This window comes from Notolepis coatsorum, assembly GCF_963971535.1.
Source record: "Notolepis coatsorum genome assembly, chromosome: 6".
NCBI classification, from domain to species: domain Eukaryota; kingdom Metazoa; phylum Chordata; class Actinopteri; order Aulopiformes; family Paralepididae; genus Notolepis; species Notolepis coatsorum.
This window is the reverse complement of record NC_140170.1, coordinates 134,102,913-134,130,883: the sequence shown is the minus strand read 5'-3', so window position 1 is coordinate 134,130,883 and position 27,971 is coordinate 134,102,913. Positions and strand designations below refer to the sequence as shown.

Below are 27,971 nucleotides of genomic sequence, written 5' to 3'. Positions count from 1 at the left end.
GTGCAGCGCCAGTGCTGCAAACTGTATGCACAGGCCAATATGCTGGCACGGAAACTGTATGTGTACAGACAATGTGAAAATAAGCCTGTTCAGAGCCTATTGTACTCCGGTTTATACTGCACACATCTGGTTATAGCACAGCAAAAATGAAAAAACTGCAGGTAGCATATAACGATGCATTTAGGATCCTCCTTAACTCATTCACCGCCAATAACGATTATACTCGTTATTGGCCGCCATCGCTTGACCGCCAATAACGAGTATTTATTTTTTTCGATTTTAATATTCTATACACTCTCATGGACCTCGGTGTTATCATTGGAACTCATTCAGTGAAAATGCCTATCTTTTAAAGCATGGCCCATTGACTAAAGGGATGAGGATAATCGCTGGCGCTGAATTAGTTAAGCTCCCAAGACGGACTAGTGCAAGCTATTTGCTTGTGACTACAAATGTCCCCACCTTCCATGCTCTGCTGAGGAACTTGATGTTTAAATTTATGCGTCGACTATTAAGAATAAAAAAAACAGGATAATAGGTGCCATTAAGTGATACAAGGTACTCCTCTGATTTGTGGAAACATTGGAATCGATGCCTTTATGTATTTTAATCTATGTTGTTGGCCTTGTTTTTTTTGTTATTGCATTTTTGTTGTTGTTTTGTATATGTGTAATATGGACCTTGAGTCTGGAATAAAGTCTTCATCATCATCATTCATCATCATCACACACACGCGCACACACACACACACACACAATAGTGTGGAGGGAATGATGAAGACTTTATTTCAGACTCAAGGTCCATATTACACATATACAAAACAAAAACAAGAATACAATAAAGGAAACAAGGCCAACAACATAAATTAAAATACATTAAAATACATAAAGGCATCGGTTCCAATGTTTCCACAAATCAGAGGAGTACCGTATCACTTCGTTTTACATCACTAATGGCACCTATTATCTTGTTTTTTGACTCTAATAAACGACACATACATTTAAACATCAGGTTCCTCAGCAGAGCATAGAAGGTGGGGACATTTGTAGTCACAAACAAATGGCTTGCACTAGTCCGTCTTGGGAGCTTAACACATTGGGCGCCGGGCATTGTGCCCATCTTATACCACTCTCTGCCAGCACTGTAAGCCTATGGAGATGTTTATCTTCTTTGCAGGGCTATAACTTTTTAAATTGTATTGCTATATTGACATTACTATGGCCCATTCAACATCGATTATCTATCGTTCAGGATGTGGGAAGTGGGAACGTTATATTTTTTCATTCATACATTGTTGTGTTACTAGCGTCGAGAATATAAGTATGTTTTTAATCTTTTCTGCTGTAATTCCAAAAACAGTAGTTATAAGCCCTGAAGAATATAGATTATCGATTGGCGTTTCTTCCCTATACACGCTATATTAAAATGTATATGATCGGTATACATTATGCTTCATCATGCGTGAAGGAAAGGGGGGGGTCGTTTATAATTCCTTGATCGTCAGTAACGGCTTTATTTACCATGGCTTGATACGTTGATCAGATGGTTTGCAGTGAAATGAATAAACAATCGGGGCTAAAAATAACGTTACTGTCCTCTTACCGTTCGCCAATGAGACTGGAGGAGAAAGATCCCAATTATTTGACGCCGATCTCCTACATCCATTTCCGGTTTGTATGGCGCAATAAACGCCGAAATCATATCGATTATTGCATTATGGCAATGATCCATATGCACTATAGTGTTTGTCTGTAGTCCCGTAGCAAGATATTCGATCACAACATCCGGTTTTGAGAGTGTAATTCGCCCGACCATCCACCAGGCGGCGGTATTGAGGCGTTGCAGTCTCATTCAGGGTCCCGCTGAAGCACTGGAGGTTGGCTGGATGAATTATGAATGCCATGGCGAGAAAATTAAATATTTACAGTACAGCGTTGGCGTTCAACGCATGGCGGGCAATAATGCTGTATAGCGTTGTTGGCGACCACTGTGTTAACACATCCACCGGCAATCCCGTTGTACAGCGTTATTGAGATCATATAAAAAAAATTCGCCATGGCATTCATAATTCCGCCACCCAGCCTCTGGTGATACAGTGGGACCCTGCACAATAGTGAAACGCCTCAATACCACCGCCTGGTGGATGATCAGGCGAGTTACAACCGGAGTGGCCATCGGTGCATCTGGGAAATCCGTCCGGCAGTCACATATCATTGCGGGACTACAGACAAACACTGGCGTGCATATGGATCGCTGCCATAACTCAATAATCGATATGATTTGGGCGTTTATTGCGCCATACTAACCGGAAATGGATCTAGTAGATCGACGTCAAATAAGTGGGATCTTTTTCCTCCAGTCTCATCGGCGAACGGTAAGAGGACAGTAACGTTATTTTCAAGCCGATTGTACATTTCTTTATTTACAAACCATCTGATCAATAAATCAACCCATACTACATAAAGCATTTACTGACGATCACGGAATTATAAACAACCCCCTTTCATCCACGCATGATGAGGCATAACGTATACGATCATGTACAGTTGAATTTTTTAATATAGCGTATATGGGAAAGAAACGGCAATCGATAATCTATATATGCGTTTAGGCCTATATCTCACGCTCTAGCAATTACTGCAGAAAACGATAAAAACATACTTATATTCTAGAAGGTATTTTTGGAAGAATCTATGAATGAAAAATATAACGTTCCTACATCCTGAACGATAGATAATCGATGTTGAATGGGCCATAGTAATGTCAATTTAGCAATACAATTTAAAAAGTTATAGCCCTGCAAAGAAGGTGCACATCTCCATAGGCTTAGAGTGGTGGCAGTGAGCCTACATTGATGGATAGAACCGTGGCAGGGAATGTGTTAAGGAGGATCCTAAATGCATCATTATATGCTACCGGCTGTTTTTTTTTTTAAATGTTTGCTTCTGCTATAATTACACCATAGATGTGCAGTATAAAACGGAGTATAATAGGCTCTGAACAAGCTTATTTTTACATTGTCTGTAGTGTACATATATAAAATGTCCGTGCCAGCATATTGGCCTGTGCATTAGGGCTGCAACTAATGACTAATTTGGTAGTCGACTAATCTGCCGATTTTTTTTTCCGATTAGTCGACTAATCGAAAACCAATGTAAACAACAACAATTATTATTATTTTTTTTAATTACCTATCTTTGTGAAAGTGGCTTCTCAGCTCTGGTCCAGCTGAAGACACAGCAGAGGAACAGATTGGACATTGAGCACGACCTCAGAGTTGCTTTGAGACTCTTGTCAGGACCAAACAACAACATCATAACATGATGATCCCATAGCAAATTAAAATAATGACTCATGAAACATTTGAATTTGGATCTTTAAGCCACTTTAAATGAAAATGTATTTGAAGAACAATACAGCAATCACTCATAACAAGATAAATAAATTAAATAATACAAATTAAAGTGGAAGTGTACTTTAAATAACTTTTGTTTGCTGTGTGTGAGAGGAGTCCGTGTGTGTGTGTATGCGTGTGTGTCTTACTCTGATCGCTGTGTGAGTGAGAGGAGTGTGTGTACTGTGTAATTTGTGTGTGTCTTACTCTGATCGCTGTGTGAGTGAGAGGTGTGTACTGTGTAATTTGTGTATGTGTGTGTGTCTTACTCTGATCGCTGTGTGTGAGTGAGAGGAGTGTGAATGTGTGTGTGTCTTACTCTGATCGCTGTGTGTGAGAGAGAGGAGTGTGAATGTGTGTGTGTCTTACTCTGATCGCTGTGTGTGAGTGAGAGGAGTGTGTATGTGTGTGTGTCTTACTCTGATCGCTGTGTGTGAGTGAGAGGAGTGTGTATGTGTGTGTCTTACTCTGATCGCTGTGAGTGAGAGGAGTGCGTGTGTAATGTATTGTGTGTCTAGTCTGATCATCATCTCCTGCAGGGGAACAATGTTTTCAATGTCCAAAATTTGCTATGGGATCATCATGTTATGATGTTGTCTGGAACCCTGAGAAGCCACTCTCACAAAGATAGGTAGTGCACAATTTTTTTTTTTTTTTTTTTTAATTACTAATCGACGCAACAATTTCTCGTCGACGATTTTTTATAATCGACGTCGTCGATTATGTCGACTAATCGTTGCAGCCCTACTGTGCATACAGTTTGCAACATTGGCGCTGCACATCAATATCATCACACATGTCATCAGTGATATTGTGACCAAAATATCGCACTCTTCACCACATCTAGAGTGCAGTCAGACAGCAAGAAGGAGGGAAACTTTTGCTTCTGGTCCTACTTAGTTTTCACTATCATAACAACTTTTATATCATGTTGTATACCATACACAGAGCAGACTTTAAGCAGTTGCTGTAAACCAGCAATATAGGGGGACAGTATGACTAAGTCATCAGCATAGATCAGATGGTTGATAAGGCTCTCCCCCACCATGCATCCAGTCTTACATTCCCTTAGTTTAGTGGAGAGGTCATCCATATATACATTGAATGCATGCTAGACTGTCGTGGATGAGGGTGGACGAGAGACGAGAGAATAATCCAATTATCTGATCGCCATTCCAGTTATTCACAGCGATCCTATCTCCGACGTTGTTGGGCATTGCACAATAACGGGCGGGCAGGGTCAGTTGTCCAAACCATCCCTACAAGCGTGTGTTTTGCCAGAGTTTTTAGGACCTGCCCCCACGCCGCAGCTCTGTAGAGAAAATAAACTACCCCGTTCCTAATGGAGTGCAATAATGGCCGAAGGCGTTAGAGGGCGGTATGATGAGGGCGGGGTCGCCAGATGATTTGAAGGGGAAAAAAAATCCAATTTTTTATTTTATTTTTTCAGTCAGGCCACTGAACTTAGAAGCAGGCCAGGCCAGTGTTTCTAGTTGCACCAGCGCAATAGTTAGATAACCTAGGTGGGGAACAACCAGGAGATCACTGCAACTCACACAAGTTGGAGAACTATCTCTCTCTCTCTCTCTCTTGCTCTCACACACACACAAGGAAGCCGCATGTGATTGGTGGAGGCGGGACCCTTACAAAAAACTGCTAATCATTGACACATGCTAGCCTGTAATAATCCCCCCCAGAAAAATCTACTTTGCATTTGATATATTGCAAATATATGCCATCACACACACTGGCATTTAAAGGGTTAGAATTATAAAATGAATATGTGGTGTTATGATCAGGGCTGAAGTTGAATAAGATTGTATTTTTTATCAATTACAAAAAAAATGAAAATCCATAAAAATCTGTGTTGTTGCTAATCATACATATGCTAGCCTGTTTTTTAACAATAATTTGCGATGCCATCACAAACACTGGCATTTAAAGGGTACAAATAAAATAATTCCTGCACCAGAATGCAGGAAATGAAGTCTTTGTAACAAAACATTTCCTGGTGGGGGACCCCCCAGACCCCCTGCTTAAAAAGTGGCCTGACTGGGGCTATATTTTGCACTATATTTCCTGGCCTGAATGATTTCCCCAGTCCGGCCCTGGTTAAAAGCCTCCAATGCTTATTAGTGTGTGTGCGTTTGAACGTTTGCATGTTTCAACCATACATTTCCATTTATAAAAAAAAATATATATATATATTATTATTTATTTTTAATTTTTACCTCCTATAATAGTGGGGGTCGCGGCTCTCTGACACCGTTATTTGGGGGTCGCGGCCTGAAAAGTTTGGGAACCCCTGGTCTAAGGCAAAGTCTATGCAGTGCAATGTTGAGTTAGTTTGGTTTTGGGTTTGAGTGAATGGTGAAATAAAAAAATATAAACATTGTTTATGGTATATATGAAGTATGATTAAAGATAATCTCTAGATGTAAACACCTACCTTTCTGTGATGACGCCTCCTCCGGTCAGGTTGGCCCCCTCGATGCTGAAGCAGCAGCCCTCTAGGGGCACCGGTAGAGGGTTCTGGAGGGTGAGCTCCGCGGCCAGCTGTCGATTCTTTTTGGGTTCCCCGAGGATCTATGGAACAGAGCAGGACCTCTAGGTGTCATGTGTTTGATGTCTCTGATATCATGTTTTAAAAGTGAAATTGTATGCTGGGATTTTTAGGGATGCACCGATATCAGCTGTGCCATCTCTTTAGTTTGACAGAATGCGCTGCATGGCAGACAGGTTACACATTTTTGTACTAACGCTATCGTTTTGGGAATTTTAGCGCTTAGAGTCTTAGTAATGGTTTCATTACTATTTCCCATTTCATGTCAAGGAAAAGATATTGGCACGTTGCTGTGTATGAATGTCCGTTTTATATACTGTAAACTTTAATTTGATCTCACTCCGAGAGACAGCTCTTCTCAATCTAGCACCAATCACTCCTCACACGCTGAGAGAGCGAGAGAGAGGGATAATACATTATTCTATATGTATGATGGTGTAGGTAATGTATGTTGATCTTAAAAGTAATTTATTTTGTTTAAATAAATATGACCTATACTAGTTAAGTCTCCCATTGTATTGCTTTGCCCTCTTGTGGACATAATGCAAAACAATAGATATTACAATGGTTCAATCAAACCTATGTGTTTTTTTAGAAGGAATAGTCTAATGTAATTTTTGGCCCCTTTTGACTAGTGTGTGTGTGTGTGTGTTCTATCAAATAGAAGCACATAAATGTAGGCCACAGTGGTAATAGTGAAGTAAAATAAAACTAGTCTTTTCAAACGACCTGTTATCTGCTTGCTAATGGTTTGGTCTGGCCTGTCAGATCAATGATGGACAGCCTGTCTCTGGTACCAGGCCAAGAGGATTAGTCATATTATTGGACTGGGAGGAATCTCACGCATCAACCACCTTCCCTCCTTTTTACTCCTCTATCAACATTCACAATCCATTTTCTTGTCCTTGCTTTCATAGGCATACAATATAGCACTGTGATGAGTTCTGTTGGAATTTGAACAGCTATCTAATGGGCCTGTATTGTACCATCATTTATAGGGTGCTGGTTAGTCACCATGCCCATAAAACACTTTCTTTTGTCCAATTGCATCCCCACTTGAGAACCACTGCTCTAAGGCCCAGTCCACACGATCACGGGTATTTTTGACACAGAGGTTTAAAAAAAAAAATGCCTCCGTATACACGGGTGGTTTAAAAAAATAACCGCGTCCTCACGCAACTGGAAAAGCTGTTACCGAGTGACGTAATATACATGTAGTACAATGCCAAAGCAATAGGTGGCGATGTAAGTTCAAACATGAACGCCATTTCAACCAATCAGAAGGGTTTAGCGTTAATACCGGAAACTGAACTGAAACCTGGAACACAAACATCCCTCCTTGCTCACAGCCAAACATTCTACAGTTTGCAGCTAGAACAACGTGCAATAAACAAAAAAGGATACATTCACTGTGTGTTCTGCCTCATTTGTTGATGAAACAAAACCAACATCAACACAATTTACCACCAAGAGCGGAGAGTGGGGTCTGCATCCTCACGAACAATCTCTGGGTTAATCCCAAGGAAGTACATGTCCTCTCAAGTTCATGCTCCCCAGATATGGAACATCTCCAGATCCTGTGTCGCCCGTATCACCTACCCCGTGAGTTTACCGCGGTCATTTTATCCGTCGTGTATATTCACCCACAGGCAAATACTGGCAAAGCGCTGGGGGAATTACACGACTACATCAACAAACAGCAGATCAAGCACCCGGAAGCCGCGACGATAGTGACTGGTGACTTCAATCAGGCAAACCTGAAAAAAGTGATGCCGACCTTTTTTCAGCACATCGCCTGCTCCACAAGAGGGGGGAACACACTCGACCACTGCTACACCCCGTTCAGAGCTGCCTACAAGGCTGTAGCGGCTCCGCCACTGATGGGCTCTACAAGCGCGAGCGATCACGACTCCATTTTTTTAATCCCAGCATACAAACAAAGATCGCGTGACGTCGTCGTGTCACGTGAGACAAAAAAGTGGTCTGACGAATCAGAGACGAGCTCCGTGACGCGTTCGCGGATACAGACTGGGACATGTTTAAAGGAAGCGCCAGTGACGTCAGCGAGTACGCTGATACCGTTGTTTGTTACATAGCAACAGTGGTAGACGGCATTGTCCTCACAAAGAAGGCGCGGGTTTTCCCAAACCAGAAACCTTGGGTGGACAGCACTATAAGAACAGCCCTAAACTCACGCACCACGGCTTATAACCTGGGCAGAGAGTCAGGAAATATGGAAGAGTACAAGGCTTCAGTCTACACTCTGCGCAAGGCTGTTAAACTTGCTAAGAGGACATATGCTGAGAAACTGGAGACACAAATGGCACAAAACGACACAAGAGGCTTGTGGAGGGGACTGAAGACAATAACTGACTACAAAGTCAGCGCCCCCTCAATGGGGAGCGACGACGCCTCTCTAGCGGACAAACTCAACTCCTTCTACGCTCGGTTCGGTGTAGACAGTGTCGCCGCTAGCCCTCTGGCTAGTGACGTCACTGGCGCACCGGCTGTTGTGGAGGGGGGGGGGGCAACCGCGGGGGGGCGGGGGCGCTCTCTCGTTGTCGGAACACAGTGTGAGAAGAGCATTTATGCAGGTGAACACCAGGAAGGCTGCAGGCCCAGATGGTATAACAGGACGCATACTTAAGTCCTGTGCAAACCAGCTTGCCCCGGTGTTCACCGCCATATTTAATCAATCCCTGGCGGAGTCAGTAGTCCCTGCCTGCTTCAAGATGTCTACCATCATCCCTGTACCGAAGAAACCCTCCCCAACATGTCCAAATGATTACAGACCGGTGGCACTCACCTCTGTGGTCATGAAATGTTTCGAGAGGCTGGTCAAGGACCACATTTGTGCCTCTCTCCCCAGTGATATGGACCCTATGCAATTTGCATACAGGACAAACAGGTCCACTGATGATGCGGTCTCCCAGGTACTGCACAGCACTCTCTCCCACCTTGACCGTCAGAAGGGGGGCTATGTGAGACTGTTGTTCATTGACTACAGCTCAGCGTTCAACACCATAGTCCCCACCAGACTGGTGGACAAGCTGATCGAGCTAGGTCTGAGCTCCGCCCTGAGCGCCTGGGTACTGGACTTTCTGAGTGAAAGACCCCAGGCGGTCAGGGTGGGGGGTCAGACCTCCAACACCATCACCCTGAGCATCGGGTCCCCCCAGGGCTGTGTTCTAAGCCCCCTGCTGTACTCACTCTACACACACGACTGTGCGGCCAAGTTCAGCTCCAACTCCATTGTGAAGTTCGCCAACGACACGTGGTGGTGGGGCTGATCTCGGACAACGACGAGAAGGCCTACCGAGAGGAGGTTGAGGTACTGGAATGTTGGTGCCAGGACAACAGCCTGCTCCTGAACATTGGTAAAACCAAGGAGCTGATCGTGGATTATAGGAGAGGACAGCAGGAGACACACACACCACTGACGATTAACGGGGCTACCGTGGACAGGGTGAGCAGCTTCAAGTACCTGGGGGTCCACATCTCAGAGGACCTGACATGGTCAACACACATAAACACAGTAGTAAAGAAAGCGAAGCAGCGCCTCTACCACCTGAGACAGTTAAGGAAGTTCAGAGTATCGGGGAAGATACTCCAGTCCTTCTACTCAGGAGCTGTAGAGAGCATCTTGACCGGAAACATCACTGCCTGGTATGGGAACAGCACGGCACAGGACAAGAAGGCCCTACAGAGAGTGGTGCGCTCAGCCGAGCGTACCACGGGTATTGCGCTACCTCCCCTGCAGGCTCTATACAACAAGAGGTGCAAATCCAGAGCCTGCAGGATAATGAAAGACCCCCACCACCCCAATAACAGCCTGTTCCAGCTGCTGAGGTCAGGCAGACGCCTGCGAACTCCAGCTACTAGGACGGAGAGGCTTAGGCTAAGCTTCTTCCCCCAGGCCATCAGAGCCTTGAACAATGAACATTGAGAGACACAGAAACTGAACTATCTACACACAAGCACATACACGACACGCACGCTGAGCACGCTCACACACTAGCAGCCACTTTAACACTCATGCCGCACACACGCACACTTATGGCCAGAGGAAAGGCCACTTAAAGTAGTATAGCATCAGGAACAGTGTATTGCACTACTAAAGCTACCTAGCATGTCCTATATGCTCTGTAAATACTAATGTACAGATACCGAGATGGCACACCATGTACCTGTTTATTGCACTGTTTTATTGGATTCTATTAATATGTTGTACCACTGTATTTTATTGGATTCTATTATATGTTGTACCACTGTATTGCACATCGTCGCGGGCAAGACCAGCCGCATTTCATTGTATACCTGTATGCCGTGACAATTAAAACTCTTGACTTGACTTGACTTGAGTTTAGTCTCACAAAAATATCGCTGATGTTGTTAGCTTACATGCTAATGTGATTGGGATTTGCCATAGCATTGCGGCTAGCGTACATTAGCCTAGTAACGTTAACGCTAGTAGAATGAATGGATGAAAACGTTATTTAACAGATTGCAGAATGGGTACAATACAATACGGCTCAATACAAACAATTGTTAAGGGGATGCAGACTGTTGTAGTTTGGACTGGGTTCCTTATAACAATAACTTGACAACACATGGTAGCCGCAGCTACTTGGGACAGCTCTGCCATAAACACTGGAAATAACGTCGGTTACTATGCCCATACGTAACCACTGCAACCGGTATGCACGCAAAACTTCACCCTGGACTCCGGTTTTCAAAGATCACGGTTGCAGTGTTCCAAAAACCCGGTTGCGTGTGGACGAACAGTGCAACTGCGCACATTAAATCACAGTTACATAACACCCCGTGTTCGTGTGGACAGGGCCTAAGGTATTATCTATGGTCCTCACCCTGACTTTGATCCTGGGGTTCTCCAGCACAACGGTTCTTATGGCCAGCATGGCATCTCTGGTGGAGTAGTCGATGAGCAGAGCAGCCAGATGGATCAGGTTGTCCTCTGTAAGAGCGTCGCCATACTTGGAGTAGTTCAACCTCAGTGCAACTCGCCGCTCTGCGCATATAAGATATATGATGGGGATTTGATTGAAGGAACAAGAGTGTGCAAATCAACACAAGTCAAGTCATTTATTTATAAATCACATTTAAGAACTCAAGAGCCAACCAAAGTGCTGTACAATCAAAGCATAAAATGTCATAATACAAATTACAAAAATACAAAAAAAGGCACAGCAGGACAAGACAGTACATTCAGAGAATAGGACAACAGTAGGCCAACACACGGATAGGGAAGCACAAAGTACAATATAGCACACAGGGGACAGAGGAGCACAAGAAGAGATACAAGAGGAAGGGGGCAGGATAAAATTACATGGAAGTGTGTGAGTTAGTGTGTGGGAAAATCAGGGTTTATTGAAGGCTAGGGAGTAAAACTGGGTTTTTATTCTGGCCTTAAATGTCTCCAGCGAGGGGGCAGATCGGATCTCCAGGCGTAGCTGGTTCCACAGCTTGGAGGGCACGGCCTTGAAAGATCGATTGCCTCTCTTTTTGAGCCTGGTGCGGGGGGGGGGACCAGCCGAGCCTGGTTGGATGATCTTAGTGACCTGGGTGCTGAGTAGGCGGTGATGAGCTCTGTGATGTATAGGGGTGCTGCACCTGATAGTGCCTTAAAGGTCAGGAGGAGGATTTTGAAATCTATTCTAAGTGGGACTGGTAGCCAGTGTAGGGAGGCTAGAACTGGTGAAATGTGTTCTCTCTTTTTGGTGCCGGTAAGGAACCTAGCTGCAGAGTGTACCATTTGAAGGCGGGACATGGCTGCCTGACTAATGCCGGTGTAGAGGGCATTGCAGTAGTCAAGGCGTGATGTGATGAATGCGTTTACTACTCTTTCCAGGTCAACGGGTGAAAGGATTTTTTTATTTTAGTGATGTTACGGAGTCGATTTTGATCTCTGGGTCGAAGATTACGCCCAGGCTCTTGACGTGGGTTTGAGGTGGGTGGAAAGTTGTCCTGGACCTAGGCTGTTGAGAGTGTTTTGGTGGAGGAGGGGGGGCCAAACAAAATTATCTCTGTTTTGTTTTCATTTAGCTGAAGGAAGTTGTGGGCCATCCAGCTTTTTATGTCCCTGAGGGAGTCTAGGTTAGCTGTGTCAGAGGGGTTGAGGGGAAGGTAGATTTGGGAGTCATCAGTATAAAAGTGTTATGACATATTGTGTTTCTGGATGATTTCGGCCAGGGGGAGCATGTAGATAGAGAAGAGTATGGGGGCCAGGATGGAACCTTGGGGGACCCCATATGGTAGACTAGCTGTGGGGGAGGAGTGTCCACCCAAACTGACCGAAAAGGAGCGGTCATCCTCAAGTAGGATGAGAACCAGTTTAGGGCAGACCCCACAATACTGAGCCTGTGTTCGAGTGAGTTATGTTTACATGTTTTTACACAAGCATGCCTAGGGGTGTGCAGATTTTTATTTTTTATTATTAGTATACCGGATGTTTTTTGATGTACATTACAAGATTGGAATAGATGTAATCAAATTAACATCTGGTAAATGTATTTTCTAACCTTGCTATATATTGGTCAGAAGCAATCATTGCTGGTGAATTACTCAAAATAAAAATAAAAGGTGCCCATTTTAAGTAATAACCTCACACATTTTCATATAAATAAATGCTGCTCTCTATCACCGATATAACATACCTACACCCAGCTGTTCTTGGCTGTTCTAAACACTGGTGTCTGGTAGGACATTCCTGTTATAAACACTGGTGTTTGGTAGGGCATTCCTGTGAAAATCATCCGGCATGCAGGAAGTGGTACATTTTACGTCACCAGCAGCAACAGCAGTTTATTTGGAATAAATAGAAGACTAAAGTAGTTAGCATGAAATTTCAAGATGAATAGAAAGTCAATAGAGTGCAAAAATGCTTGAGGGCTGAGCCAAAATAAACCCATTTTTAACAGGTATTTTGGCCAGCTATCACCTCCCAATAGGCCATTTCGGTAAAGGGTAATGAATAGGCATGTCCTTTGACATTTGCTCCTCACAGGGATAGAAGTACACACACACACACACACATACACACACACACTGACCTCCTCCAGGTGACAGCTCGACGTTGAGCAGGTCTTTGAATCCACAGTTCGCTCCCAAAATTCCATTATAGGACACGGCTCTGGAGCCAAATACTAGGCGACATTTCTTGTCGCTGGACGTGTTGTTGGTGACCACGGCGCATACGTCGAAGTCACAGCCCTTCCTCATCTCAGAGATCACCTTGATGCTGAGTTCCAGGCCTTGGCTACTCTCCGGCTGCTTGAGGAGCTTGTTCTGGTGCTCAGCCTTCTCAAACGCTTGTCTCTCTTCATTGGAGCCTAGCGGCACAGAGAATAATGATGTCACTATATGCATACAAAATGTTTTTCTGTTAAATATAATTTACGCATTGCAAAGTGAAGAGGACATCAAATGAAAGGTCTTTTTTGGATCAGCAGTAGTCTGTATTACTGCGGGGAAGCACCCAGATGAGTGGAATACTTCCCAGATATCACACATTCTGTAGAGACTTTTAGAGGCATGGCATTGTGCCATGAAGCCTGAAAAGATAACGTTCCAGTAACACAAATCACACAAACTGACCCCTATGGCCTGTGACTCAAGATACGCCGGAGCCATACATGGGGCTAGATCCACAAAGAATGGATTGCACGGTGCAAATTGCACCCTTACTTACAATTCATTATGAATTGAAAATGGGGGACCCTGATGTAAACAAGACAAAAGTCTTTCTCTGGTCTGCATCCCCTTAACAATTGTGTGTATTAAGCCGTACTGTATTGTACCCATTCTGCAATCTGTTAATACAATTTTCATTCAATCAATCATTCTTTGTGGATCTAGCCCAGTGATTCCCAACCTGGGGTCCGCGGACCCCCTGGGGGTCCGCCAGGGGGCGCAGGGGGTCCGCCAGACCACAGATGATGAGTTTTTATTATTATTATTTTTTTTATTATTTTTTTATTTCAGAGAAATATTTAATTAGCATATTTTTATCATCAGAAGCACGAATAGTCTCTCCACTACAATACAAAATAAAGATAAATAAATAAACATCTAGACATGATTTTTGAACGTTAACAGTAGGCTACCGGGTAGCCGCTAAAACGCGAATCAGTTGACTGTATAACTTTCCGTAGCTAGCCTAGCACGCTAGTTAACTTTCTCGGCTCGTCTGCAGTCAGCCGACAGAGGCGAAAATGTGTGACAAACGAAAAGGAGATGACGGCAGCTCATCTGCAAAAAAAGTTAGGACCTACAGCAATTGCGAAAATTACATCACCATGGGCTTCACTGAGGGACCAGACAAACGACCTGAGTGTTTGATTTGTGGAGAAAAGTTGGCAAACTCGAGCCTGAAGCCCAGCAAGCTGAAGAGACATCAGGCGTCTAAGCACCCAGAAACCGTTGGGAAGGATCCGGACTTTTTTCGGAGGAAAGAACAGTCTCTCAAGGCGAACAAGCCTGTTGATGTTAGAGTAGCGTGGAGCAGGGGTGGCAGTGATTTACAGAAGGCTACCGAAGCCTCCTTTGAGTGTTCGCTTTTAATTGCAAAAGCAAAGAAACCGCACAATATTGGCGAGCAGCTCATCAAACCAGCCTGCATCAAAATGGTTTAGAAACTGTGCGGCCCACAGGTGGCGGATAAACTAAAATCAGTACCACTCTCGAACAATGTAGTGAAAGACCGAATTGATAAGATGTCAAGTGATTGCGAGCAGCAGCTGTCAGAAAAGCTTAGAAAGGGTCCATTTGCCATACAACTTGATGAAACTACAACTGTCGCAGACGAGGCTGTGCTCATCGTTTATGTGCAGTATATCGAAAATGAGGATCTGAAGCAGGACATTCTCATGTCAGTCAACCTTACTACCACCACTCGAGGTGAGGATATTTTTACTGCAGTGGATTCTTACTTCATTCAACATAAATGCAAACCGTTCACCATTAGGGCCTGATTTGAGAGGATGAATACAGGATTTGAATATTGGCCAACATTTTGAAATACATATGGTGCAAGATGAGATTTGTTGATTGAAGGCACAAGTCAAAGAAGCACAGTGGGTCTAATTATGATGCATATGCCTATGTATAAGCAGTTTGTTATTAAAATGACAAAAAAAAGTATTAAAATGACAAAGAAAAAGTATTTTATGGTATTTTATTAGGAGGGGGGTCCAGGAATTTCATCAGAGATGTTTGGGGGTCCCTGGGGGAAAAAAGGTTGGGAACCCCTGATCTAGCCCATGCTCTCCCAGGGTAAGAGGTATCTTTATTCATCCCCTTGGGGAAATTCTGGGGTCATAGCAGCACAGAAGGGGGGGAGGGGGGGGTAATATATTACAGGCAGGGTAATATAAATAAAAGTATAGCATAAAATAAAATTAAGATCTAATATGCTTAACACATCCTGCGCAAAAACCGTCGTACAACGTGTTTCAAGGTCATGCTAATTCTGCCATTCCACAGCGTACGACGTTATTGAGATCATATTTAATTTTTTCGCCATGGTATTCAGAATGCCCTCACGGAGCCTGGTCTGATGCAGTGGGAGCCTGCACAACTCTGCAACGCTTCAATACTGCCGCCTGGTGGATGATCAGCGAGTTACAACCGGAAATGGATCTCTGGTGATCTCGGTGCACCGGGCAAATGCGTCGGGCACTCACATATTGTTGCGGGACTCTAGACACACGTCGTGTATGTATACATAAAGCATTTACTGACGATCACGGAATTATAAAGACCCCCCCCCCCCCCCCGCCCGTTCATTCGCGCATGATCAGTCATAACGTTTAGGATCATGTACATTTGAAATTTTTTATGTAACGTGTATCGGCAACAAACAGCAGTTGATAATCTATATATGCGTTTATGCCTATAACTCACGTTCTAGGAATTACTGCAGAAAACGATAAAAACATATTTATATTCTAGACGGTATTTTCGTATGAATCTATGAATGAAAAAGTATAACGTTCCTACATCCTGAACGATAGCTAATCGATGTTGAATGGGCCATAGTAATGTCAATTTAGCAATACAATTTAAAAATAGCTTATATTTTAGTTATAGCCCTGCAAAGAAGGTGAACATCTCCATAGGCTTAGACTGGTGGCAGTGATCATACATTGATGGATATAAGCGTGGCAGTTAATGTGTTAACAGGTGAGACATATGTTCCCCAACAACAATAATAATATCACAATGACAGGTGAGACATAATGCTACTCAAAACCGCTCTCAAAGAGCACCTATGGGTGGCTGCAATTAGAAACTGGCCCCGATAAATGTCCAAATCCAAACGAGCACCCCTACCTATACCCTTGCCACTCCCCATCCAACTCACCATATCCATATTTACCAGCCACCTATCCAATCCATTGTTTCTGAGCCACTGGAGATATATCTATACACACCACTAACATCCCATACGTAATTTGGAAAGAACGTCATTGTATAATGTTTATATGGTTAACATGATTGTTGATGATTTACACAAAAGTTGTTGGAGTTTTTGAAGTGTTAAGGTCAAGTGTCAGGAGCCACTTTTGTTGGTCGGGGAGTGTATGGTACTCTCAAGAATATGTGCATAATCTTGTGTAATTTTTGCAATTATTTATTAGTTTATATCTAATTATTATTATTAGAAGAATTGTGGTAAACTTCATGTTGCCAGCTACACGCTAATATAATTAACTAAGTTCACATTTACTGTGAGGAGGAGAATCGGTTATACAGGAAGTTAAGGGCGCCAGGTCCCCCTAAGGTGACGGTTTCCACCCTCTGCCCAGAGGAGATATGGACCAGAAGTGAACAGGTCGTGTCTTCATTCCTCTTGACCATCACTCTATTGTTTCAGGTGAGTACACTGTGAAAAGTACAGGAAACACTACCGTTAGAAGTTATAACGTTAGGTGATATGAATAACGAGAATTGTGAAATAAGTTGAATGGTTAATAACATCAAAAAGAATGTGAAATATGTTATGTGAGCATGCATTGCAATTTGCAACACACCTTGACCATGAGGGGAAAGATGCCGTTTTTCACGTTATCAGTTACAGACGGCGCGCACTTGCCGCTGGGTTATAGAAGACGTTATGATATAGGGCGGCTGGGTGGCGTAGCGGAGATTGCGCTCGTCACCAATGCAAGAGACTCCGGTCTCGACTCCCCGAGTCAGCATTGCCTGCGGCTTGGGCCAGTCGTCATACTATCTCAATTGGCAGAGGTAGCGGGTGGAAAGTCGATGGGTGGGGATTGGACGTTGTGGACAGCGATTCCTACAGGTCGGTTGGGTGACGCCTGTACAGCAGAGACAGGAAGTATCGGGGGCAGCGTGAGCCTCCCATGCGTTACTCCTCGCCACTGAGAGTCCGCACTGTCTGGTGAAAAGATGCAACAGGCTGCCTCCTCGTGTACCAGAGGGGACACGTGATGCAAGGCTTCTATCCTCACTACAGCCGACCAGTGGGAGGCATAGTCTAGCAACGTTCAAGACAGGGGAGGGGAGAATTGGCAATGCGAAATTGGGATGGGAGAAAAATAGAAAAGAAGGAGAAAAAGTGGATCAAAAAAGAAAGAATACGTTATGATATTAAGGTAAATTGTAACATGTTTTATTCAATGCTGGGCCCTGAACACTTGACAATAATGTGGAATAAGGTTAATTGCTATCCGTGAATTGAGTTCTAATGTTGAAGGAAGCACATGTCACGAATCAGTCAGAGCTTAATGCTAATGAGACGCCATTTTGTAAAGTTTGGTTAGAGCTAATAATTCGGGTAAAGGAATATTTCCCATGAAGTTTAAGAGCAGTCTTAAACTACGACAAGTAAGTTGGACGGTAAAAATATGTTTATCTATGGTGTTCATTGAACTAGTGGGATTTGTGACGTGTCACGGCCTGTTGTTTCAATAGTACCATGTAATAGTCAAGTCAAGAGTTTTATTTGTCACGGCATACAAGTATACAATGAAATGCGGGTGGTCTTGCCCGCAACGATGTGCAATACAGTAGTACAACATATAATAGAATCCAATAAAAAACAACATTGTGCAATAGACAGGTAATATAGTGGGACATCTCGGTATCTGTACATAGTTATTTACAGAGCATGTAGGACATGTTAGGTCCTTTGGTAGTGCAATACACTGTTACTGTTGCTATACTATTTTTAAAGTGACCTTTCCTTTTGTGGCCCTAAGTGTGGGCGTGTGCAGCATGAGTGTGTGCCTGCTCATGTTAAAGTGGCTGCTAGTGTGCGAGCGTGCACACCGTGCGTGTCGTGTGTGTGCTCATGTGTGCTTGTGTGTGGAGAGTTCAGTGTTCTGTGGCACTCAGTGTTCATTGTTCAAGGCTCTGATGGCCTGGGGGAAGAAGCTGAGCCGAAGCCTCTCTGTCCTAGTAGCTGGGGTTCGCAGGCGTCTGCCTGACCTCAGCAGCTGGAACAGGCTGTTATTGGGGTGGTGAGGGTCTTTCATTATTCTGCAGGCTCTGGATTTGCACCTCTTGTTGTATAGAACCTGCAGGGGAGGTAGTGTAATACCCGTGGTACGCGCGGCTGAGCGCACCACTCTCTGTAGGGCCTTCTTGTCCTGTGCCGTGCTGTTTCCATACCAGGCAGTGATGTTTCCAGTCAAGATGCTCTCTACAGCTCCGGAGTAGAAGGACTGGAGTATCTTCCCCGATACTCTGAACTTCCTTAACTGTCTCAGGTGGTAGAGGCGCTGCTTCGCCTTTTTTACGACTGTGTCTATGTGTGTTGACCATGTCAGATCCTCTGAGATGTGGACCCCCAGGTACTTAAAGCTGCTCACCCTGTCCACGGTCGCCCCGTTTATCATCAGTGGTGTGTGTGTCTCCTGTTGTCCTCTCCTATAATCCATGATCAGCTCCTTGGTTTTACCAATGTTCAGGAGCAGGCTGTTGTCCTGGCACCAGCGTTCCAGTACCTCAACCTCCTCCCGGTAGGCCTTCTCGTCGTTGTCCGAGATCAGCCCCACCACCACCGTGTCGTCTGCAAACTTCACTATGGAGTTGGAGCTGAACTTGGCCACACAATCGTGTGTGTAGAGTGAGTACAGCAGGGGGCTCAGAACACAGCCCTGGGGGGACCCGATGCTCAGGGTGATGGTGTTGGAGGTCTGACCCCCCACCCTGACCGCCTGGGGTCTTTCACTCAGAAAGTCCAGTACCCAGGCGCTCAAGCCGGAGCCCAGACCCAGCTCGATCAGCTTGTCCACCAGTCTGGTGGGGACTATGGTGTTGAACGCTGAGCTGTAGTCAATGAACAACAGTCTCACATAGCCCCCCTTCTGGCGGTCAAGGTGAGAGAGGATGCTGTGCAGTTCCTGGGAGACCACGTTGTCAGTGGACCTGTTTGTCCTGTAGGCAAACTGCATAGGGTCCATATCACTGGGGAGGGAGGCACAAATGTGATCCTTGACCAGCCTCTCGAAACATTTCATGACCACAGAGGTGAGTGCCACCGGTCTGTAGTCATTGAGACATGTTGGGGAGGGTTTCTTCGGTACCGGGATGATGGTAGACATCTTGAAGCAGGCAGGGACCACTGACTCCGCCAGGGATTGATTAAATATGGCGGTGAACACAGGGGCTAGCTGGTTGGCACAGGACTTAAGTATGCGTCCTGTTATACCATCTGGGCCAGCCGCTTTCCTGGTGTTCACCTGCATAAATGCTCTTCTCACACTGTGTTCCGACAACGAGAGAGCGCCCCCGCCCCCCCGCGGTTGCCCCCCCCCTCCACAACAGCCGGCGCGCCAGTGACGTCACTAGCCGTTGAGCCAGCGGCGCCACCGTCTGCACCAAACCGAGCGTAGAAAGAGTTGAGTTTATCCGCGAGAGAGGCGTCGTCGCTCCCCATTGAGGGGGCGCTGACTTTGTAGTCAGTTATTGTCCTCAGTCCCTGCCATAAGCCTCTTGTGTTGTTTTGTGCCATTTGTGTCTCCAGTTTATCAGCATATGTCCATTTTGCAAGTTTTACAGCCTTGCGCAGAGTATAGACTGAAGCCTTGTACTCCTCCATGTTTCCTGACTCTCTACCCAGGTTGTAAGCAGTGGTGCGAGAGTTCAGGGCTGCTCTGATAGTACTGTCCACCCACAGTTTCTGGTTTGGGAAAACCTGCACCTTTTTCGTGGGGACAATGGGTCTCATTCCCGAAAATTTTTCAAAGATATATTCTGGAAGACTTATCTTGGAACCACTGAGAGATAATCTATGACAAGTACACTCTGAGTCCTGAACGTGCTGGAGATATGTCTTAAGTGGCTGAAACGGTCGCAGAAATTATATGATCTGATATCTGCTTGGAGAATGGCATTATGTCGTAAACTCCAAAGCGCGTTCCCGTTCAGCTCATTTGCATACAAACCACGCCCCCGACAGTCCTTATAAAGCAGTCAATTGGGCAGTGTGCAAACCCTCGCTGAAATGTCAAAGCGCCGTTCTGACACGGTAGGAAGAGGCGCAGCTGCCTCTAAGCAACGACGTAGGAATTTCACTAATGCTGAAATGGAGGTGGGGATCCCCTGTAAACAAGACAAACGTATTCCTCTGGTCTGCATCCCCTTAACAATTGTGTGTATTGAGCTGTACTGTATTGTAAATTCTGCAATCTGTTAATAAAGTTTCCATTCATTAATTCAGGTACTGATATCGGGAGTGGATAATTATAAGGGGGTTCTTTTCAGCAGCGTCAGCTCCGGCTACAGGGGCACCCACAAACGGGAGGTATGTTTTGTATGTATTGAGCTGTACTGTACTGTACCCATTCTGCAATCTGTTAATAAACCTTCCAATCAATCAATCAGGCATGGGCCCAAATTAACGCAGAGGTGAACGCTGTATCCGGCGAGGGGCGCACAGCCACCGAAGTCAACAAAAAGTGGGTCGACACAAAGTCGGCCTGCAAGCACCGGATCGCCAAGCACAGGAGAGACATGCTGGCAACTGGTGGAGGACCAGCAGGCCCGGCCCTGTCCGACCTGGACCTGCGTGTCCAGGCCATCATAGGCACCACAACAATCGCGGGTGTGGAAGGTGCGGACCGGAACGAGACGACGCGCGGGGCTGGGCACCGTCTCCTGTTCTCTGCAGCCAGCATGTCTCCCGTCCCCGAAGGATCTGATGCCGACACAGACGGTAAGCGTCCCTCCCACAACAGGTGCATCCCAATAAATTAGAACAGGGAATACAATAAATTAGAACAGGGAATATATCGATTGCCTCCATGCACAGTAAATCTTGCAGTGTTAACACTTTACCCTATTTAGAGTTGATTTAACAATCAATTGTAGTTGGGAACAAATACGCAAGATGTACTGTGTGCCGCGCCGCATGGATTCATGCCAATCTAGTATTGAGATGCATCTGTAATATCTAATTGAAACATGCATGTGCATCAAGCATTGCATGATCGCAACCCCCACGTCAATCACAATTAACCACCCCAATTCATTCCCAGATTCAACTGACTCAGAGGCGGACCCGCCCCCCCCCGGAGCTGTCCCTCCCGTCCACCGGTGCTGGCCCGTCCACCAGTGCTGGCCCGTCCACCAGTGCTGGCCCGTCCACCAGTGCTGGCCCGTCCAACAGTGCCCCCCCCCGTCCCCCAGGGGTGCCAGGGGTGCACCCAGCCATGGAGGTCACATGGGCGAGGCGATGCTGGCGGAGCAGGAGCAGCAAAACAGCGTCCTCGAGCGGCTCGCTGCCGGCCAGGAGTGGGCCGCTGCCAGCCAGGACAGAACCGCTGCCAGCCTGGAGCAGGTCGCTGCCAGTCTGGAGCGGCTCGCTGCCAGCCAGGACAGAACCGCTGTCAGCCTGGAGTGCCTCGGCATCATCGGCGAGTGGGTCGCTACCATGATGGAGCGGGGTTTCGCAGCGCCAGACCCACAATTGCCCCCACAATAACCCTCCAGCCACCTCAACAACCACCTGACCAGGACATGCATCCTGACCCATTAATGGGCCCGGATAATAGGCGTGCTGTCCGACAGCAATTAATAGATTATTCACATGCGTGCAATTAATTCCTATTCATAGGTGAATTAAATCTGGACCTGAATTCGACTTGCTTGCTTCTGTCATTAATTAATTCCTATTCATAGGTGAATTAAATCTGGACCTGAATTCGACTTGCTTGCTTCTGTCATTAATTAATTCCTATTCATAGGTGAATTAAATCTAGACCTGAATTCGACTTGCTTGCTTCTGTCATTATTCGATGCAGTTTACAATGTATACCAATAACTAAACACATCACTCAGTAATACTCAAAGGGTGTCAGGGATGTTGCGGGACACCACGCTTCTCCGCGATGTTGTGCAGGACGCAGCAGGCCATGATAATCGTACACACTTGGAAAGAATAAATAAGCCACAATAAATGACATGCAACATATATTGTATGTGGCTGATGTATTTATTTATTCCGAGTCATTTGCAGTGTGTGTAGCTATTATTTATTTTTCCGACATCAAATAACGTAATTTCTTATCATACAAAGTCATATTTATTTTAATTATGATTAAGTAATTAATTCCAAGGAGGCCTGTAGTGTTGACGTGAAGGAATCACTATGAGAACACAAGTCTGTCAAGTTATGATAACATTTTAAATTAGTAAATCAATCATGAGGTTTGATCGTGGGCTGAGAGCATATTTAAGTGTGCTCCTCAGCACTCTTGGATCTGCTCTCAAATAAGATCTCAGGAAAATTTGAGGACTCCCACTCCCAGCCCTAATATGTCTTAAATAGGCCGAAATCTGGCTAAGATGAAATATTTTGTCGTAACTACGTTCGAGAATGAGACCCAATACTATCAGCTATAGTTGTTATGCAGCTCACCACGGTGTCTGCGAGCTCTCTGACGTCACTGGCGCTTCCCCGAAACATATTCCAATCCAATAGTACCGAAACTACTAATACTGTTATACCGGTGGCACAGACGCCAGCCACTAAAGGAGAAATATGTTTAGATCACCTCTCTGTCTCCCTACTTCTCTCTCTCTTTCCCCCAGCTCTCTCCCTCCCTCTCCCTCTTCCTTTATCATCTCTCTCATCCCTCCCACACTCTTTCCATCCCTTTCTCTCTCATCTCTGTTCGAGGACAGATGATGACTCTCACCTCCCCCCACTCTGTCTCTCTCATCTCCCCCCTCTCTCTCTCATCTCTTCCCCCCCACTCGCTACCACAGACTGTTCGAGGACAGATGACTCTCTCACCCCTCCACCCCTGTCTCTCTCAATCTCTCTCCACCCCTTCCTCTCTCATCCCTCCCCCACACTTTCTCCATCCCTTTCTCGCTCATCTCTGTTCGAGGACAGATGACGCTCTCTCACCCCCCCTCTGTCTCTCCCATCTCTCCCTCCCTTCCTCTCTCACCCCTCTCCACCCCTCTCTCTCCCATCCCTTTCCATTCCTGTCTCTCATCTCTCCCCCCCCACTCGCTCTCACAGACTGTTCGAGGACAGATGAATCTCTCTCCCTCCCTCGTTCTCTCCCTACTTCTCTCTCTTCCTCCCAGTTCCCCCCCCTCTCTCTCTCACCTCTCTCCACCCGTCTCTCTCACCCCTCTCCACCCCTTTCTCTCTCACCCCCCTCCATCCCTGTCTCATCTCTATTCCCCCCACTCGCTCCCACAGGCTGTTTGAGGACTCTCATATCTTTCCCTCCTTCGTTCTCTCCCTACTGCTCTCTCGCTCCCCCAACTTCCCCCCTCCTCTCTCTCTTTCTTAATCACCTCTCTCATCCCCCCTCTGTCTCTCCCATCTCTCCCTCCCTTCCTCTCTCACCCCTCTCCACCCCTCTCTCTCCCATCCCTTTCCATTCCTGTCTCTCATCTCTCCCCCCCCACTCGCTCTCACAGACTGTTCGAGGACAGATGAATCTCTCTCCCTCCCTCGTTCTCTCCCTACTTCTCTCTCTTCCTCCCAGTTCCCCCCCCTCTCTCTCTCACCTCTCTCCACCCGTCTCTCTCACCCCTCTCCACCCCTTTCTCTCTCACCCCCCTCCATCCCTGTCTCATCTCTATTCCCCCCACTCGCTCCCACAGGCTGTTTGAGGACTCTCATATCTTTCCCTCCTTCGTTCTCTCCCTACTGCTCTCTCGCTCCCCCAACTTCCCCCCTCCTCTCTCTCTTTCTTAATCACCTCTCTCATCCCTCTCCCACACTCTCTCCCTCCCTTTATCCCTCATTTCTCTCTCTCTTGCTCTATCGTCTCTCACCTCTCTCTCTCCCCCCCTCTCGGTCTCCAACCACTCTCTAGATCTCTCTCTTCTTCGCTCTCCCTTTCTCATCTCTCTCTATCTTTTCTCCCCCTCTACCAATTCCCTCGCTTCCTTTTTTTTTTTTTTTTTTTTAAACTCAATTTTTATTTGCATTTATATTCACAAACATACAAATAATAACATCTTTGATTGTCAATCTTCCACCGTTTGGCTTTTCAGGTGGTTACACAGACAGTGTACATCGCCCTTATACAGGCCTAAACCATAAAGAGAAAATTTAAAAAAAATACAAAAATACCGTTCTTGCAGAAAGAAGAATATATACAATTATTGACTAAGTCATTCTTTGAATAGTAATCGCACATTCGTTGGCCTGTACAAAATCCAAAGACGATATGTATATCTTCCTTGAACAGGGATATATAGAAAATGTTTTAACTCAGTTTACCTTGCATTTTGTTTTACATACATATATACCCCATCATCCTTGGCTATTAATCCCACATCAGTTGATTTCCCAGATATTTGGTACTAATACTTAGTGTATGTCGTCCTTAAACCATCATATCAAATTATAATACTTGCTCTAATAAAAAATTTAATTCTGACTCAGGTAATTATGCACGTCATGGGTCCAGGGACACTCCTTGAACCTCCTTCCTCCTGTATCCTTCTATTTCCTTTAAACCTCCCTTTTCTTCTAGTACAATATTTTTATTGGGTTTTACAGTACACATTTCAGGTTTTCATTGTAGTCAGTTATTCTTAATTCCTTTACTCCACAAGATTATACCTATACCCACATACATACCCCCCTCCCCCCTCCCCTTTTCTCTCTCTTAGCATCTTTGGTTTTGTTTTTACTGTTCTCATACAGAAATAATATGTACATTAATTTGTACCTCCATTAGAATAGCTCGTACACAAATATAAATAATTGAAAAGAGGAAAAGAAAATGTACATAAAAATAAAAATAAATGACATCTTTACAACACCTTCACTGACGTGTCTCCGGTCTCTCCCGGGGTCCGGGTCACGGCTGACCGCGGGAGAGAGCGGGGGGACTCATCCTATAGCAGCCCTCCTATATCTTCCCTTCTCAGATATTCATTAAATGGTTTCCATATATCCTCGTAGATCTCTATATTGTTCCTAAGGATATACGTTATTCTCTCCATAGACATGCATTGTGCCATGTTTTTAATCCAAGCACCGATTGTGGGTGCGTCTATTTTCTTCCAATTGAAAGCTATTGTTCTTTTTGCCTGTAGTATAGCAAAATCAATAAATTTAAATTGTTTGGTTCTCAGGTTCAGATTTATTGGATATAAATGTAACAATATCATTTTGGAATCTAGTGGGATATTCACTGACAGGATATCTTTGATTTTATTCACCACCTCCCCCCAGAACTTCTTGATTTTGTCACATTCCCAAATACAATGTATAAAAGTTCCCCGATCCTTGGTACATTTAAAGCACCTATCTGGTGTGTTGCTGTTGTATTTATTCAGTTTGACAGGGGTTATATAAGTCCGCATCAGCCATTTGTATTGAAGTAGTTTTAAGCTAGTGTTGGCTGTTTGTGTCTGAGCCTCCTCGCATGCTCTGTTCCAGTCCTCGTTTGAGATCTCCTCTCCCAAGTCCAGCCTCCATGACTCCAATCTAGATAGTGACGTCTCGTCTGAACCAGATACAATCCAGTTATAGAACATTGATAACAGGCCTTTGCTGTTGCAGTTCTTGATGATAATTTTTTCTAAAGATGAAAGTGTAGGAATTGCCAGTGACTGGTTTTGCAGAGAGGAAATGAAACTTCTCAGTTGCAAGTATTTAAAAAAATGCTTCCTTGGGATGTTGTATTTTATTGATAGTTCCTCAAAAGGTATCAAGACCCCATCTTTGTAAAGGTCAGATATTTGACTTATTCCTTCTTTTGCCCATAGTTTGAATCCAGCATCCAGTTTGCCTGGTTTAAATGAGACGTTTCCCCAGATTGGGCTGAATTACGACATGGAGTTGTTTATTTTCATAAATTTCTTTACCTCATACCATATATTAATCATGTTGAGCACTATGGGGTGTGTAGTATGTTTTCTTAAATATTTTGGCTCAGCTGAATACATGTATAAATGTAGTGGTAGTTGCATTGGGTATGTTTCCACTCCCATCCATGATGGTGGTTCTTCCTTAGAGAAATAAAACATTACAGTTCTCAATTGTGCAGCCAGGTAGTACCAATGAAGGTTAGGACAGGTCAACCCCCCTGCATCGAATGGAAGATACAACAGAGATAGGCGGACTCTAGGACATTTCTTGCGCCATATACATTTTGAGATGAGAGACGCAATCTTTCCGAACATTCTTACCGGTGGTGCCAGAGGGATATTTTGAAATAAGTATAGGAACTTTGGTAGTATGGACATCTTTAGTATGTTTATCCTCCCTATCACAGAGATGGGCAAGAACATCCATCTCTCTATGGATTTGAATACAGAGTCTATCATAGGTTCATAGTTTATTGATGCTATATTTTCTATTTGGGGTATTATTTTGATGCCCAGATAAGTGAAGCTGTTCGAGAGCTTGAAAGGAAATTCTTGTTGGTCAGCGGTTTTTCTCTCGTTGTCATTAAGCAGCATAAGTGATGATTTTGAGGCGTTTAGTTTATATCCAGAGATACTACCGAACTCCTCTTCTTTTTAAACTTAAATTTGTATTTAACATTTATAGACATACAACACAACAACACATACCAGACAATATCTACAGTGACATCCATAAGCTAACAACATACAGACATGGGACCCTTGAATATGGCCTCGTCCAGACCCCCATAAGAGGGACCCCCCCCTCCCACCATCCACCCCTAGAAACCGGGCACCCCGCATCCCAGGTCCATCCCACGCGGGGCTGAGCACTCAGCGACATGGGTCCCTTGAATTTGATTGGGCCAGGCCCAGTAGAGGGGTGAGGGGTGGTACTCCCCCCCACGAGCCAAGCCCGCTACCTCCCATGTCACCAAGCACCCCACCCCACGCGCAACGAACCCACAACCCACGAGACCCCACTCTCCCGGGCCAAACCGCGGAAACGATGCCCCCCCCCCCCCTTCCGACATCCCCCCCCCCCCCCCCCCTGAGTCAAGCCCGTAGAACTCCCCCATATCCCAGGCCGATGCGCGCAGCGCCAGGCCCCCAGCGACACGGGTCCCTTGAATTGATTGGGCCAGGCCCAGTAGAGGAGAGGGACAGATTCCCCCCCCCCCCACCGAGCCAAGCCCGCTACCTCCCATGCCACCGAGAGCCCCACCCCACGCCCACCGACCCCGCAACACACAGGACCCCCCCGGGCAAAGCTCAGCCGCTCTGAACCCCCCCCCTGAGTTAAGCCCATAGAAGTCCCCCATATCCCATGCCGATGCGCGCGGAGCCAGGCCCCCAGCGACACGGGTCCCTTGAATCAATTGGGCCAGGCCCAGTAGAGGAGAGGATAGGGGACTCCCCCCCACTGAGCCAAGCCCGCTACTTCCCATGTCACAGAGAGCCCCACCCCACGCCCACCCACCCCGCAACACACAGGACCCCACCGGGCAAAGCTCCGCCGCTCTGACCCCCCTGAGAGAAACCCCTCCCAGAGAAACAGAACACCCCCATATCCTGGTCCGACCATACCGCCCAGGCCACGGCGGCCGTGGGCCCCAGGAAACCCCACCCCCCCAC

General features: G+C 45.6%; 1 protein-coding gene across 1 annotated transcript in view; it reads right to left on the bottom strand.

Moving 5' to 3' along the window:
• Nucleotides 1-27,971, bottom strand: part of LOC311230794 (protein-glutamine gamma-glutamyltransferase 2-like) — a 93,319-nt gene that overhangs the window by 2,826 nt on the left and 62,522 nt on the right. Inside the window, exons 10-12 of the mRNA XM_084317168.1 lie at nucleotides 13,028-13,306; nucleotides 10,826-10,986; nucleotides 5,844-5,980 (exon numbers count right to left, since the gene is read on the bottom strand). Of these exons, the coding sequence (XP_084173294.1) occupies nucleotides 5,844-5,980; nucleotides 10,826-10,986; nucleotides 13,028-13,306 (577 nt within the window). The remainder of the gene's footprint in view (nucleotides 1-5,843; nucleotides 5,981-10,825; nucleotides 10,987-13,027; nucleotides 13,307-27,971) is intronic.